This window comes from Diprion similis, chromosome 9 (genome assembly GCF_021155765.1).
Source record: "Diprion similis isolate iyDipSimi1 chromosome 9, iyDipSimi1.1, whole genome shotgun sequence".
NCBI lineage: Eukaryota > Metazoa > Arthropoda > Insecta > Hymenoptera > Diprionidae > Diprion > Diprion similis.
The window spans coordinates 5,361,015-5,376,670 of record NC_060113.1 but is presented as its reverse complement, the minus strand read 5'-3'; the positions used below and the strand labels follow the sequence as shown (position 1 = coordinate 5,376,670).

Here is a 15,656-nt window from a genome sequence, read left to right as displayed (position 1 = left end):
TGTTGTAATCATGAATAGGCAGCTGTCATAAATATTTATCATTTTTTCATAATTTGGCTAGTGTGTGTAATTCTTCTATTGTGAACAATTTCCGAGTTGTTCAAAATTGTTTTGACAACGTATTATCTGTAAATTTCTTAGAGATTATGAACAATAGATTAGTAAAATTGTTGTTCAACTAGTATATATTTATTATATCTTTCTTCCCTTTTTAAAATCTTTGAAACCCTTGATAATATCATAATGGTCATAATAATTATTAATAACTATCTATAACTATGTATATGAAAGTCTTTTATAAACTGAAGAAAGTCTGTGACTGAACTTAGAAGTTTCGAAATATTTATACTTACCAAATTTATAAAAAAAAATTTTTATCACACAATCGTAACACGAACAAATGAATTTCTTCATATATCATGCGCAGTACCTTGTAGGGCAGTACAAATTTAATAATATTATCGCGAATCGATATGCTATACACATATACATGCACTATACATGTAAATATACAATATAGATATACCTTCTGCAATTATTCCCACATAAATCATGTATTATAATATGTATTAATAATCGCCTTTTGTTTTCTTTTTATACCATAAGAAATGAATTTCACCGTTTGATTTAAGTGAGTGGTACATGTGATATGAAGTATATAATAATAAATGTCTGTAATAATGTATATACAATAAATTGTCTGTTAATTTTATGACCATCAACCAATCGATTGATTTTAAAAGTGTGTGTTAGATGACTTCAACTATATTGATACAAATTTCTATGGAATGATCTTTGGAATCTAGGCTCTGGCGGAATAATTGGGCATGTTGCCAGGCTAGGTCCTTATCGCCTCCACTAAGTGTGGCTGATAAGCTGATTTTAAAAGTCCCTTTAAGTTGCTCTGTTTCAAATTCTTTTGAATCATTGATACGGACCACTTTTGTTTGGCCATTTCTGTAAAATCCTAGAATTTTCCACTCAATGCTTGCACCGTGAAAAACAGCAGCGATAGCTCGCAAACTGACGTTGGAAATTTCTAATTTAGAGTCAGATATTTCAAAGTTCCAGCTTACATTCCCGCTTTCATTTTCTGGACTGCGGGCCAGATATACCATTTTCCAATCGTTTTCGACTTTGCGAAAAATTCCTCCATTCACTTCGTAAACACCTTTTGCCCAGCCCTCAATTTTCTCCAACACTTTTCCACTCGTGTCAACCAAGACATAATTATCACTTGATGCTGTATAACTAAGTTTTATCGATTCCACATCTGGAGGTATACGCCATACATGGGATGGATTTGAATCAATCTGTGGAAAGAATGCAACTTTACAAAAATATTCCACCAATTGAAGTTCAATGTCATTGGAGACTATTTTTATAAAATCGGTGCAAGTATACGCCGTCTTACTTTTGCCTCCTGGCGAGACAGTCTCCACGCTAACGATCCGGAGGTTCTTCCGTGATAGTCTTTATCACTTTCGTCTTTTCTACTGCTACCAACGTGGTAAATTATCAGTTCTACTAGTTCCATAAGAGATCGACGTATGAGATATTTTTGGCGTGGAATGGAACAGCTCGTACGACGCCGGTTTTCCGATAACGATGTCATAATTGACAAAAGATTTGATTCGGAGCACAGTTTTCTACGTTTCAGAACAGCCTTTTGGTCGGAAGTGTATCTCCAGGTCACATCCTGCATTTCATCCTTTGAAAAAGCTAAAATATAGCTCAACTTTTTCCCCCAACCTTTTTCGTACATCAATGGTCGATCCAATACGTTTTCGCATGGATCGGCATGTATCCATCTGTTCGCAGCTACAGACCACACCTGAATCAATAATTACGATACATTACGTGCTTCGTGTTTTCAACGATCACGTATTTACCTCCACCCAGACATGATCCGTGTAATCCCACACTAAACGGGTGTCGTAGTTAAGTGAGCGGCAAATCAATGCAAATGCATTTGCCCATTCACCGCAGCGTCCTTCTCTAGTACGTAACAGCAAAGCTGGATCTGAGTAGCGAGGAAATTCAACGGTGTTGGCGCACGTTGTACATCTACAAATGAACATTTTTCTATAAGACTTCTTATACCGAAATAGGCATTTTCATTGTTTGTACTGTTAACTTAATGTATAATTTTCGGTTACGTTTCTGTCCATCGATTAATGGTGCACAATATTACAAACCTGTGAATCTCTATTCTTGATACACCTGGTCCTCTGGCAGGTATCACTCTTTGGAAGGAACATTTTCCCGGGCATTTGTTACATTCTGGACTGTCGACCCACTTGAAAAATTTTTCTTTAAACCATCCTAATACTTCGACAAAAACCAAATCCTCTATGGAAATATCTTCCACTTGTTTATCGTCTCTGTTTGACTTTACTTCTCTGTAACAAAGATTTTTCATCAGTTAGTTCATTTGCGTGCTATTTTGAATACATAGTAGTGATGTGTAAAAATCACATGATGATACGTAAGTATGCTGGCTTTAGCTTATAACAGTTTTCTCATGCAAAACCAAAACTCCTGTCGGTGGCTTAGGGAGAGATTTTCTTCTGACTAAATTTACCGGCATACTTAACATTCCAGAGATTCAATTGATACGATGATAAGGGAAGAGTGATTTTGTTAATACGTGAAGCGTCTTATGCTGCATATACCTTTGAATTAATCTCATTTTCTCCATAGCGTTTATTTGCAATTCCGTCAGAGGTATGATCGCTCTTGCTCTGTTTTGTAGCTCAGTATTTTCGTATTTTAATACATCCTGAAAATGTGCTCGTATCTGCTGGAAAAATTTTTCCTCTTGTACTGTGGGTGTGACATTAGTCTGAATGTTGGAACTTGATGTGACAGCGAGAACGGGACTAGTCGGATGACTTGCTGCACACGATTTCTGGGCAGGCGGTTTAGTTTCTGCTTCTTTTGTTTGGCCTGGGTCTGAGAGTAGGTGTTGCAGTTCTTGTAGATTCGTCAGGGAGGTGGTTTCAGGTAACAGAAGGTGATCGTCTCGCTATTGGAATGGTAATTGATTATCGTTTGTTTATTCTCAAGGATAACAATCCTTGATCAATTATCACCTACCTCGACAAATCCAATTTCGAAGAGACACTCCATCGCTCCAACGGCCGGTAAAATTTTATCAGCAACGATCGGGTTGCTCAAGCGAACCTTGCGGTATTTAATTTCGTTCGGATTTTTCATCACGTTTCTGCACAACCTCGACAATACGTCCCGTACTTCAGTGTAAACTTTTTCATCATTCTCTTTCAACAAATCGAAGCACCGTTTTACATTACTCATCGTTTGCCAGATTTTGACAGTTATCTTAACCTCTAACTTGACTTTATCAGATATTAAATTTTTCAACAAGTTCAGGTTTATACAAATGTTTTTAATTATTTAACGCGTAGATTGATAAGCAATCTTACGTGTATCGGAAGTTACTCGAACAAAATGATTTTCGTTTTTTTAAATTCGAATTTGAGGCGAAAAAAATTGTCCTTTTTCTGCTTACGCAGGCAACTTTATTTCGCATCTCACGAAAGCGTTGACTCAGGATTGATAAAGGCAGCTAGCTAAATGGGGCATTTTGGAGCTCGTCGATTATTAGCGAGGGAGGAAGCTGGTATTTGCGGTAAAGAAATTTCCTACCGTACCGACTCATCTAACGTCGTAGCCACCATAAGCGAATCGGTAACTGTAGGGCACTACCCTTATCCCCATGCCCTTTTCCATGCTGCAAAATAATACCCGTGAGTGGTTGCTTTAGCAATATTTTTTCACTTATCTTATATGAGTCGGTAAGTTGGGGATATTCGATTGGAGTAAAACACTGATATATTTTTTTAAGTCGTTCGAGCAACGTACAGATGCCGCGACTCGTCATAAATCGATGATTATCTCCGGTAATAACATTCCAATGATCAAGTTCGCTCCAAGCTACAAACTTCAATAGCTTTCGGAATTTTCATTCAAGTATAATGATGCGCAGATGAGTTAGCATACATAATGAGAGCGCAATATTTGAACATTCGCATTCGCTTAAAGCCCCGCTTGGACGCGCTTATACTTTCGAACAATGTAATTTCTCACGAAAGTTGTTAGCTGTGGATGTGAGGTTTAATTGGAAAACTTTTGATCAACAACGGGATTTTCCCCGAATATAAATAATGGCATGGGCCACAATAGGGAAAATTCGCATCAAGTTACTGTAATTATTGCTCTACGGAAAAACGTGACGAGTGTTCTCGCATGTTCTGATTTCATAGTTCTGACTCATATTCTGCGAGCTTTTATTCGAAAAATCCTCCTTTATTCGAACAGAGGCTGGAATAGTTATTATAAAATAAATTTTAAGTTTGAATTATAATAAAATAAACTATTTTTTTTACGAACGCTGGCGGATCATAATTGTTACATGACACTCCGCACACGATTTTTGAAAATCGTCTTTAGTTATGGCCATAGGCAAAATATTAAAAAAAAAAACACGTTTCTTCAATGGATTCGATAAAATTATTGAAAAACACATCCAAACATTTCAACTCAATTATTTAGATAATCCTGATAGCCAAGAAGTAGTAAGGAGGATTAAGAAAAATTGAAATAATAAATGATTGTCGATGTGTCGATGAAATGTTGACACAGGATTGAAGTTTTTCGCATGCGCGAGAAGAATTCTGTGATTTATAATAAAACGGTGAGAAACACGAGTCTGTCATCATGCCAGAATCAGGCGGACCCAACTGCCCATTCAATCAGAACCCCGAAAATTGTTTCCGCGAAGCAGACGGAAGTTCTGTGTCGAACGTCTTGACGCCAAAGATTAGGTTTTACGACAGACTCGCATGAAATTGGGTTGCTGCTAAAACTGAGCTCGCTTGCTACTATCTTGCAGCGTTTCCGCGAGTTGTTGCCATCCCAGTCCATCTCCTTCAGTCCATCCCAGCTGTAGTTGCTGTCTGATAAATCCATAAAGAGTTGTCGAAGAAAGTTTATCACCACTGAAGTTGACCCTGCAGTCACGTGACTTTAAAAGCGAAGTTAATACAGGAAGTTGTGCTTCGAAAATCCCCGAATCTTTTTCGCCAGTTATAGAATGTAAGGCTGCTTATATCCTAATAAGATGTCTACCAGGGACTTGTTTAACGAAAGAAATTCAACCCTTAAATTGAGACGTGCCAATTTCAGGGGGTGAAAGTGTACCTCGTATCCTCTGGAACGCTGGCCTATCGAATTACACCGGGAATACCGCTGGGCAGAGTTCTTTCCATCAATTATATTGACAGAGAAAAAAGTGGAATGAATAGAAGCAAAGGAACAAAAAACATCATTTCAAAAAGTGCGTTGCGGTAAATTATTTTATTTAGTTTTAAATTGGCTTGCCTCCGAATAATCTCCGTATAGATTTAACGAGGAAAAGCCCGAATCGATCGGTCTTTTCGGAAAAAGCAATAGCCGGGAAAAAGCTTTCTGGGAACGAAATTAACAACGATATTAAACTCTCGTAACCCTTTAACACCGAGACTGTATGCGGGAGTTCAGATATGTACGCCAGCTCTTGTACCCCTATTGTATAACTTTGGATAAAAATATAAATTAGGTGAGTAACTTTTGTCTGCGAATCGAGCGGGAATTTTTTCCGCGATTTATTTTATTTCACCGTGGCCAGTCGTGTTGAATTTTTCGATTTATAGTTGAGAGTAAAGAGAAGCCTATACATACCTACATCCGGCTCATTATATTATCAACAATTGGTGCGCTTCAACTCCAGTTTCTATTGTACTGTGAATCCATATTGTTCGCGTTGTAATCAATAAAACTGATTGAATTCGTATCTAATAAAGAACTACAGAGTGTGAAAATTAATTATTTTTACCGTCGATAAATTCAGCGCTAATTCAGATTCTCAAAACGTAACAACGGCTTCAGCTGCGAAATACACATACAATAAAATTAGAATGGAAACAGTGTGAGAATTTCTGCGTTTGTGTGGACTCCGCTCGATGGGTTGGGGCTACCATGGGAAAAATACGCGGACAGAAAGAGAAATTCGTACCAGAGCAACGCAAAGCTGGAAATGAATAAAAGAAATTAAGTTATAGCACCTACGCAGAGGATACCACTGTAAATTTTCTGCTCTCTCGCCGCTGATGTGGGAAATAAATAACACAAAAATGGGGCTTGAGTCTGGACCTGCACGTTTTCCAGAGGCTGTACACCAATCGCAAAAATATTATGCAGGGTTTCGCGCGCGGAATAACAATGTGAGGGAACCGGGATGATTTCTTTGCGGTTGATCACGCGTGCTTGCGGAATGATCAAGCATCAGGGGAAAGCTGTCGTTGAGATGTAGTGGAAAAACTCGTTCCGAGTACAGTAATGTTCATTAATGAGTTCCCAGTGTCTCACAATTTTTTTCGAATCAAAACTGGAACCAGTTTCCTTTATAAGCAAATTTTACGTGACAATGACTAGCGACGCGAGTGATATAGCAAATGAAAGAAACGTTGATCGTAGATGTGTAAAAATCCCATAAAAAGAAAATTTGTTTCAGATTTAATCCGAAAAAAATGGCGAGCCGCTGGGAACTCATTAATTAACATTACTACATACTGCGGCTGGTTTATCTCTCGATAAATACGTTGTTCTCACTCGGTGATTTACTCAGTCTGAAAGAGAAATCCAATCCAACCGTATAATATATTATACATCTAGGATGCGAAATTAGCATATCTACTTCCAACTTCTAAGATGAACGATGCATTGACGGAAAGTGTTTCCAAGTAAACACCGTAGTATGTTGGGTTGCCTACCAACCAGGAGAACAAATATCGGTAAAGCAGACTTACCGAGTCATACTCACTTTAGTCAAATCAAGTCATATAATCACTTCAATGTAACTCCGGAACACGATTACTGAAGGATTTAGCACAAGTTATGAACGACGTAACAACGGCTTGGCTAAATCTGCACAACTTGGTAATACGGGCAGTTCCAGCTCACTTGCGAGGACTCTAAACGCGCTTCTTACCGATAACTCGTATCGATATTTGCTCCCCTCAGTGGCAGGCAATCCAACGTAATGCGACGTTTACTCGAAAAAATCTTGTATTCAAACTGAATTATAAAATGAAATATTAATATTGGGCTTATTACTTCACACTGTAATTTTCCATTCACTTTTCCATGTCGAGGAGTAACTTTGGCTCACAAAATTAGAGCTTTTCTCCCGGTTAGTGCAGCAAGCTTCAGAAGAGCACCGTCGTTCCTCATTGTAATTACTTTTATCGATTTCTGTAGCTTGCAGCGGGTAGGAAAAGCTTTCTTCGAGGGAGGCGGGCCGCCGCTTTCGGTCTGTAACGGTGCACCCTGTCATTACGCGTTGTAATATGTAATTAAGCTCATGGACGCTGCTATTATGGTAACTGCATGGCGATGGTAAACACGCGGGAGTTTTGTACGCTGCACTTGATTTCGGTAAAATGCTGCTGTTATGTTGAAGCATCAACGCACGTTGAGCAACAAGTTGTGTGGCGCCTACCACCAACCTATGTACTCTTCATAAGACAGTAACTGAAAGAGGCTAGCCGAGTCTGAGGATGAGACACGTTCGTATGTATAGCAATTCACATACTTGGGTAAACCGAGATTTGTCCTCTCTTTTTTCTGTCGGTGCTTTTCCGCACCACGTGATTTCGCTTTTCTGTTTCTTCACTTTGCCGCAGAGAGTTTAAGCGATTAGTTCTGGTAGTTGATGATAAAACTGAAAAAATTTCATGCGTACGAAAATCCGGGTGCAAATGTACACACCTGAGCTTGACAATGAAAAATATCGATTTGGGTGATGCAAAGATTGGTGAAAGGAGGGTGGAAAAGTTTGACAACAATTCGAGTTGCAATATAATCGCGCGATTTGCTTGCTTGAGAAAACTCGCGAAGAATAGTCTGCATAGCGTCTGAATGCCATAGTCTGATGTGTCAATCAGCCTTTTTTCATTCCTCGTGTTGCTGAGAATAACAGGAAAATAACATTACATAAAAATACATTTGAAAGTTGGCCTCATATATTGGGCCTAAATGTACGTTTCTGTCGGTTTAGTATCTTCATCTGTCCTTTTTCAATTTCATGATAAATTCATGAGCCCCGGACGTCCCGCAAAGATGAACGTGGATCTTTCTGAGAAACGTGTAACAGCTCACCAAGGAAAAAACTCTGAAAATCAACCCTCTGAAAATTTGAAAGCTTTCTATATCCTATGTGTTTTCACAGCTTCCAGAAAAACGTGGGTCATAAAATTGTCCATATAAATGTAGACAGTGAAGTAATTTCTATCAAGAATCGATGTTGCGTGAAGCGTTTTTTCGATTCCTTGTTACTTTAATGCTTGATATCACAATTTGATTAGTTTTCAATCGTCGAATACATCGAAATAGAAACCAAAACGTGCAACTACTGATCGTGCGAACACTTTGAATTCGTTGACTGAGTTTTGGCCGCAATCCGCACAGTCATTTGCATATTAGTTATAGTCTTAAAGCTATATATTATGTTCATTGATTTATTATATGCCCGAAAGAAATGTAAATGTTAAAAAGAACGAAGTGAAGATGAAGAGGAGAATCAACACCGCAGCTGTTAGCAATTTGAATTCCATCTGGAAAGTTTGTCCACTGCTATTCCGTTCACTGCGGAAATTTCGTTATGTGCAAAACAGTTTCTGCTTAATGCCCGATACCGATAAATCTACAAACAACCCCACACCAATGGTCAGTTCGAGCTAGATACAATTGCACGGTAATCGAGTGTCGAGAGCCTCGAGGTCCTTGACTTATTGTAAAATCCGTCCGTGGTTCGCTCCTTTGCCTTGGCCGTTTCCCTGATTTTCCAAATATCTTTTCCCCGCTCTGCCGCCTCCCTATTCTCGGGGGTGTTCTCCGAGGGGTGTCAGGATTCTCGGGGCGAGGTGAGGGCAACTCGGTAACGCGATACCGAGCTGGATGTTGGATTTTCTCTCAGCTCCGTAGTGCACGTACAGGGTGTCCTCCAACCCCCGTAAGATAAAAGGGACGTCGATGTGCCAACCTCGGTCTACGCCACGACACACATTCGCACACATCCTTCCCTCTCGGCGATGAATCCTGCACGTATATGTATATGTATATATGTATACTTGCACCTCGGTGTGCAAGTGGTGGCTGTTTTGCGTCTGCGCGCCACCGCCGGGGGTGGACCTCGGTTGTGGTACCAGTCTTGACTCAGCCTCCTTCGCGGCAAAGCCTGTGATCATCCGTCGGCCGGATGTGTCTCGATCCTCGATCGCGATTCGTTCATTTTTTCGGGGCTAATAACGAGCGGACATTCCGGTCTTTTCCCGAGTGATTATTTTTATTTTATAGTCGGGGGAGGAAAAGGGGTTTCCGATCGACTCTGTCACTGGTTTGTGATCATTATGGTTACCGTGCAGAGACCTAGAGATTATAATTGTGATGGTTAACATTTACCGCCCGAAAACGTGAGTTGAAATTATGCGTTGACAATTCGTTGATTGTGGATGAAAGTGGGTGAAAGGATCGTAAGGAACTTTTTTTCGCTAAGGATATAATAGTTGAATTGAATCGGCGTTTAATGCATAAAAATAACGTTGATGTGATGAAACGAGTGTGTCTTTCTATCTGCTGTTTGAAAATTAAGTTTTTATACTTATAAACTTTGAAGTAATTTTTTTCTTTCTTCAGTGAGTGTGGGTGTATCGAGGTGCATAATTAGCGTAAAATGAAGTAAACTTTTAGTGTCAACTACCCAGGATACGTCGATTATCATCGTTTTTTGACCTGTAGGATAATCGAAAAACGAATGCAAATGCTTTCGGCTCTCTTGACTGAGGTGTTATTTAAATTGAAAAGTGTTGTTTAAACTGTTTTGTAAAATTAATGCGTCACCCGTTTGCATCATGTGCTGCCGTTTTCAACGTAGTTAAAACACCGAGTAAAGAACGCCCGGTATATTTTTTTCAGACGGTTTAAGCATTAAAGATTCATTTAGTTTTTCTTTTCTTTTCTTTGTTTCGTATTTTTTTAATGCTCTTCTCTCGAACGAATTCTTTACATTTTTATTTCCTTGACGAAAGACTGCGTGTAATAACTAAAGAGACGGCGCTTCCTGCAGCACCGTCGTCTTAGAATTCATCGTAAAGTGTAATAATGGAACATTTTTATCTCGAGGGTTCATTTAACTTGACGATATAATACAATTAATGGATTCGCCGATAAAAAAGAAGATCGGATTACCAGCCGTGTATAAGAAGATACGAAAAAGTGTCGCGCCAATGCTTTTAACGTGAGACGAATCTTTTTTTTCTTTCTTTCTTTTCTCCCAGTGCTTTGAGGGTGCAGTTTTAAAAGCATCGCCCGGGTGCGATAAAGTGCAATGAGGATTGTACCGGCGATTGGGTTGGCCCTGGGGCCAATCCACAGTTAATAAATAAAGAAGAGGGATTTCAAAAACCAAAGAGCGAAAAAATCTTGCGGTTTATATACATATACATATATATATATATATTTACCGATCTCTTTTTTTTTAACGTTTTCCTTCCTTTTTACTTTATTTGAAACTATAAAGTACACACATATAATTTTATTCAACGCATTCAAAGTGAAAATGAGAGGCTCGTTGATCATTTTCTCACTTATAATTGCCGGTAAGTTGCTAATCGTTTATAACCAAAAAATATTTTATTTTAGTCTCAAATGGTTTAGGATTCGAGTGTTGCATCAGGAATGATAAAAAGTGCACTTCACTCTACGTATTTGCAGTTAATATTGTTATTCTAAAAAATTTATTTTCCTCCGAAATACTATCTTGCATTTAATTTTGTATCGCGTATGCAATGCATAATAATTTATGAAATCGTAAATTAGAAAATTGAATTTAATGTATGGGTTACAAGGTCCGGCCTGGTGTACCGGAGACGACGATGATCGCGAGGACGACTTTGTACCCCTGGATCGCGGTCCTTACTTCGATGTCTTGGCATCGCACAACGTAACCGCACTCGTTGGACAAACCGCGGTCCTGCATTGTCGCGTTAAGAATTTAGGCAATCGTACGGTAGGTAAAATAATCCGAGGAAATGGATGCACTTGGACGGTTTTTAAAGGAAATTCACCGTTTCACAGAATTATTTTCGGAGAAATCTCGGTTTTTGGTTACACAAATAATGAAAGAAATCGTTTTTTTTTTTTCAATATTTGATCGCGATAAATTTATGATAAAGCTTCGATTGTGTTACGCGATTTTCATCGTACAAACGTGAGAAAAAAAAAAAAAAAAAAAAAAAAATAATGAATCCTCTGCATGTGCCGGGAAAACTGAAAAATCGTATCGATAATCAAACTTTTTTCTACAGTTTTCTTCATTTTGAAAAGAGTTTCTTTTTCGATATATCTTGAATTTTTATTTTTCCCACGGAAATTGGAATCGTTTTTAGACGTAGAAAAATCTCTGGGAAATTTTATCCTTTCCTACATTATTATTATTATTATTTATTATTTATTATTGTTAATATCGCACATATCAGACTACACCCTGTCAACATAAAATCGATGTACTTAAAAATTAAACGCGTAATAATGATTTTGCCGAAATTAGTTTCTGATTTACCTTGTCGACGTGTATAAAAAACTGAGTTTCTCCTAAAATCATTTACCCGCATAGACGACACGAGGTGTGGTTGAATTTGAATCTAAATTCATCCAATTTGCAAACTTAACACGTACTGGATTCTCTTGACACGCCAACCAACAACGAGCGACGGTAGACGGCGGACCAATCAGACCCAACCATCGTTTCTTTTCCATTTCCTGCAAACTTGAACACAGAATATATTCATCTCGTTAATAACGAAACGGTGAAAGAAAAGAAGAGAAAACAAAAAAAAAACAAAAAAAAAAAACATGAAACGAAATTTGCGAATATCACGCTTTCTCGATAGAATTCCACGTTAATCGCACCCTCTTTCTGTCCATCCTGCGCAATTCGTACCCTCGTAGAGAAATTGTAGATAAATGTTCGAACAATCGTCAATCCGGCAATTGTTTATCGCGATTCGCTAATTAGAAAATTTTTTTTTTTATCGTTTTTCACCGGCCTGTCGTCGCACTTTGTTAGAAAATAGAAGTTGTAGGTTTAAAATCGTCGGTTTATTCGGTGTCAGAGACACTCGAGGGACTTGAAAGTCCCCTATACTTCTCCTCTGTGAAAACACTAGTGAGCTATACATATATGTATATATATATATATATATATATATATATACGTGTTTTGGAAGCGGTAAAACCGAATATCGCGCGACAACTGCACCGGACGTGGGTATATATAGGTATAAAGTGCACTCCGCGTATGTCGGCGAACAATGGATCGGGAATTTGTCGGTAGACGGAGAAGGAGAGAGAAAGAGAGAGAGGGAGAGGGAGGGAGGGAGGGTGTCGGTGCTGGACCGCGAGAATTCACCGATGGAGTATGCTGGCGGTTGTTATATAACGTCGCTAATTCAGTTGTCAACCGCGTGTAATTTGGCAGTATCTACCCACCTACCTGAGCGGTGTAAAATAAGGGGTGGTTTTCACCCCCGCGTTAATACAAATTGTCAACTTTAATTCGAGTATGACCGCGAGAAGATCATTTGTCCTCGAGACGTGTTCTAAACGGTTTTAAGTACTTTTCTTAATCAAAAAAGAGGGGAGTGGGGGGGGGGGGGGGGAGGAGAAAGAAAGAAAGAAAGAAAGAAAAAAGCTCGAACCACGGATTTTTGATAATATATGCGGGCCTCGCAAATGTGCGTATTCAAAACGGAATCTTCTTTCTCCCTTTTCTTTTACTTTCGTTATTGTTTTTTATCATGATTATTATCGTTGTTGTTATTATTATTATTATGTATTTTTATCGCTTATCTTATCGAAAAAACCATCCCACCTACAAGGGAGAAAATAAATTTAGAAATAAAATTTTACGACTCCCCGCTTATCCGTGTAACTTGACTGTATGTATGTAACTATGTACATACATCGGTCCAACTTTTCGATACATATCGTATTATGTTAATCACACGCTCTCGGATCGCACTTCGTCCATGATCGCATCGCCTTTAAAACTCCTTCTATGAAAGATCGCTTCTCGAGCTCCCGTCGCGTATACTATAGGTACATTTTTATAGCTCCCAAGTCTACGGCAAAAATTTTCTCCTTATTTTTCTTCTTCTCCTTCGCCTGTGTCTTGCTTTTTTTTTTTTTTTTTTGGTTTTTTTTTTAAACTTTTTTTTCATCGTTTTCATCGTCTTTTTTTTTTTCTTTTTACTTTTTTTCTCTCTACCGCTTCTTCTTCGCTCATACAACTGCGCCACGCGTATAACACTTTTAATATCTTATGGAAAGAACAGGGAAAGTTGGGATTACGGTACGGGGTTTTTTTTTTTTTTTTTTTTTTGTCTTTTATTCTTCTCTCTTTCTTTCTTTACAGAACTTTTCCAACCGTCGTTATAAAACGTCAAACATCAAGTCCGAAGGTGAAATTTTGTGATTTTTACGCTTCATCTTTGTAACGCGGTTTTCTCGTATAATCTGTAGTCGAAAACTTCGGCGACGACAGAGCAAAAAAGAAAGAAAAAAAAAAAACTAAAAAAAAAAAAAACTGTGCATCATTCTCTAGATTTGATGACTACAAGTTGATATCGTGCGCGGGTGTAAATCGCTCCGTAAAACTTTTCTCCTGAGTTTTAATTGTTTAATTAACCCTTCTTTAATTGCTTTCGGCGGCAGACGAGTTTCAGCCCGATATAGAATTCGGTGGAATGTGGCGCGTAGTTCTGCGACTCTTGTATACTAAATTGAAGCTATAATGCAGACACAACTGTACCTTAGAATTAAAGGAAGTGGATAACACGCGATTCTCGAGAGTCAGTCAAGAGAAGACTGCCGTCGCACATTCGTGGAGTCTTGAGTCTTTCGCCTCTCGTTGCTTGGGGGAATTAATTAAGAGACCTGAGAGGTTCGTTGAGGATGCGAAAAAGGAGACGACGACTCGACGTTGGATGATCTAATATTCCGTCGGCGGTAGATTTTTCACCTACCTTATATATATATATATATATATATATATATATATATATATATATATATATATATATATGTATATACCATTTCTGTACACACCGCGGCGGATAAAGTAAGAACTTACTACCCTCAGCTTCAATCTGATCCCGCATTAGCCGAGATATCCGCCAATCTTATTGTACCATACATAATTCATTATATACCTACATATTTAGAGCGAACGGGGTACGAGGGGGGGAGGAAAGGCTTCTCTTTTTCTCGATCCTTTTTCCTAATATATGCAACGGACAGAACGAGGGATGATCAGAAAGCCGTCTTTTCACCAAGGATTTGTTAACGTTGTTATAACAATGTAATGTAGATGAAAATCAATTTTGATCCTTCTTGATCCTTTCTTCCTTCATCCTTTGGATCCCGACAGAGTGCATGAGAGAGTTACACTATTGATTGACACTATTACTTGCATTGAATCTGGTTTCGGCTTCGGATACGCAGGTGTCGTGGGTTCGTCATCGGGACATTCACCTCCTGACAGTTGGCCAGGATACCTACACGGCTGATGGCAGGTTCCAGGCGACCCATTTTCCCCAAACGGAAGACTGGACCCTGCAGGTCAAGTTTCCGCAGCGTCGGGACTCCGGGACTTACGAGTGTCAGGTCTCGACGACGCCGCCGATCGGTCACTCGATGCACCTATCAGTCGTCGGTTCGTTTTGTCGTTTATAATCGATCTCATCTCAGCCTCAGTCTCATCGCTCTCCTGATCAGCAATAAGCCGAGGGAACTTGTGCCAAGGAATGGAGAGAGAAAATGACATCTGCCATTTGGCTGCTTTTTGTCTTTGTCTCTCTCTCTCTCTCTATCTCTCTCTATCTCTCTCTGTTTCTTGGAAATAGACCTCGGCAGTAGTGAACGACATGTGAATGAGCGGTTACTTGGCATGGAATGCTCTCCAATTTTCCTTGGCATTTGTCTAACTTCACTGAAGTACATAGTCGAGTAAGGGAATATAATGTGTTAAACTCCTTTGGAATTCGTTGCTTTTTATAGCTGATGAGGGAAGTAACGAGCGCGTTTGTACACTTGTCGTAAAAGAAAATTATACAATTTTATGTTTGACTGCGTCTGTGCAGTGATAGATAAATTCTGGGCTCAGGACGTGAGAGTGAGAAAGGAAAGGAAAGCTGCTGTCGTTTTCAGCGGGAGTTTTTGGAATCAGAAAACACTCGCTCTATCAGTCGTTGTTCTTAGGTCTCGAGAAGTATAAGAAATATCAGGGCAATCGAATCGCTGGAACGCGAGGTGTTACGGATAATTTGGAAACTTATCGCGGATAAGGAACTCAACGTTTTCATCGTAATCCAGTCAACGTCGTTACATAGTCAATGGGGAATTTAAGCGTTGTTTTAGGTTTGAGGGGATGGGTGGTGTTCTTGCTTGCGAGTTGTTGAAACGCTTCTGGTGGCTCGGAGTTTACTAATTTATTCTCCGGAAAGCTAAACTCGCGTTAAATTAAACGCTGAATCGCT

General features: G+C 39.0%; 2 protein-coding genes across 2 annotated transcripts in view; one reads left to right on the top strand and one right to left on the bottom strand.

Moving 5' to 3' along the window:
* Positions 1-538: 538 nt before the first annotated feature.
* On the bottom strand, positions 539-3,491 carry LOC124410683 (peptide-N(4)-(N-acetyl-beta-glucosaminyl)asparagine amidase). The gene is made up of 6 exons (XM_046889245.1): positions 3,100-3,491; positions 2,676-3,028; positions 2,199-2,402; positions 1,893-2,067; positions 1,415-1,834; positions 539-1,313 (listed from the first exon to the last, which is right to left on the bottom strand). Exons 1-6 carry the CDS (start codon positions 3,316-3,318, stop codon positions 750-752), a joined length of 1,935 nt encoding a protein of 644 aa, XP_046745201.1. The 5' UTR covers positions 3,319-3,491; the 3' UTR covers positions 539-749.
* Positions 3,492-10,133: 6,642 nt separating this feature from the next.
* LOC124410372 (lachesin-like) overlaps positions 10,134-15,656 on the top strand; it is a 32,056-nt gene continuing 26,533 nt past the window's right edge. The window contains exons 1-3 of the mRNA XM_046888673.1: positions 10,134-10,718; positions 10,968-11,128; positions 14,623-14,833. Of these exons, the coding sequence (XP_046744629.1) occupies positions 10,679-10,718; positions 10,968-11,128; positions 14,623-14,833 (412 nt within the window). The 5' untranslated portion in view covers positions 10,134-10,678. The remainder of the gene's footprint in view (positions 10,719-10,967; positions 11,129-14,622; positions 14,834-15,656) is intronic.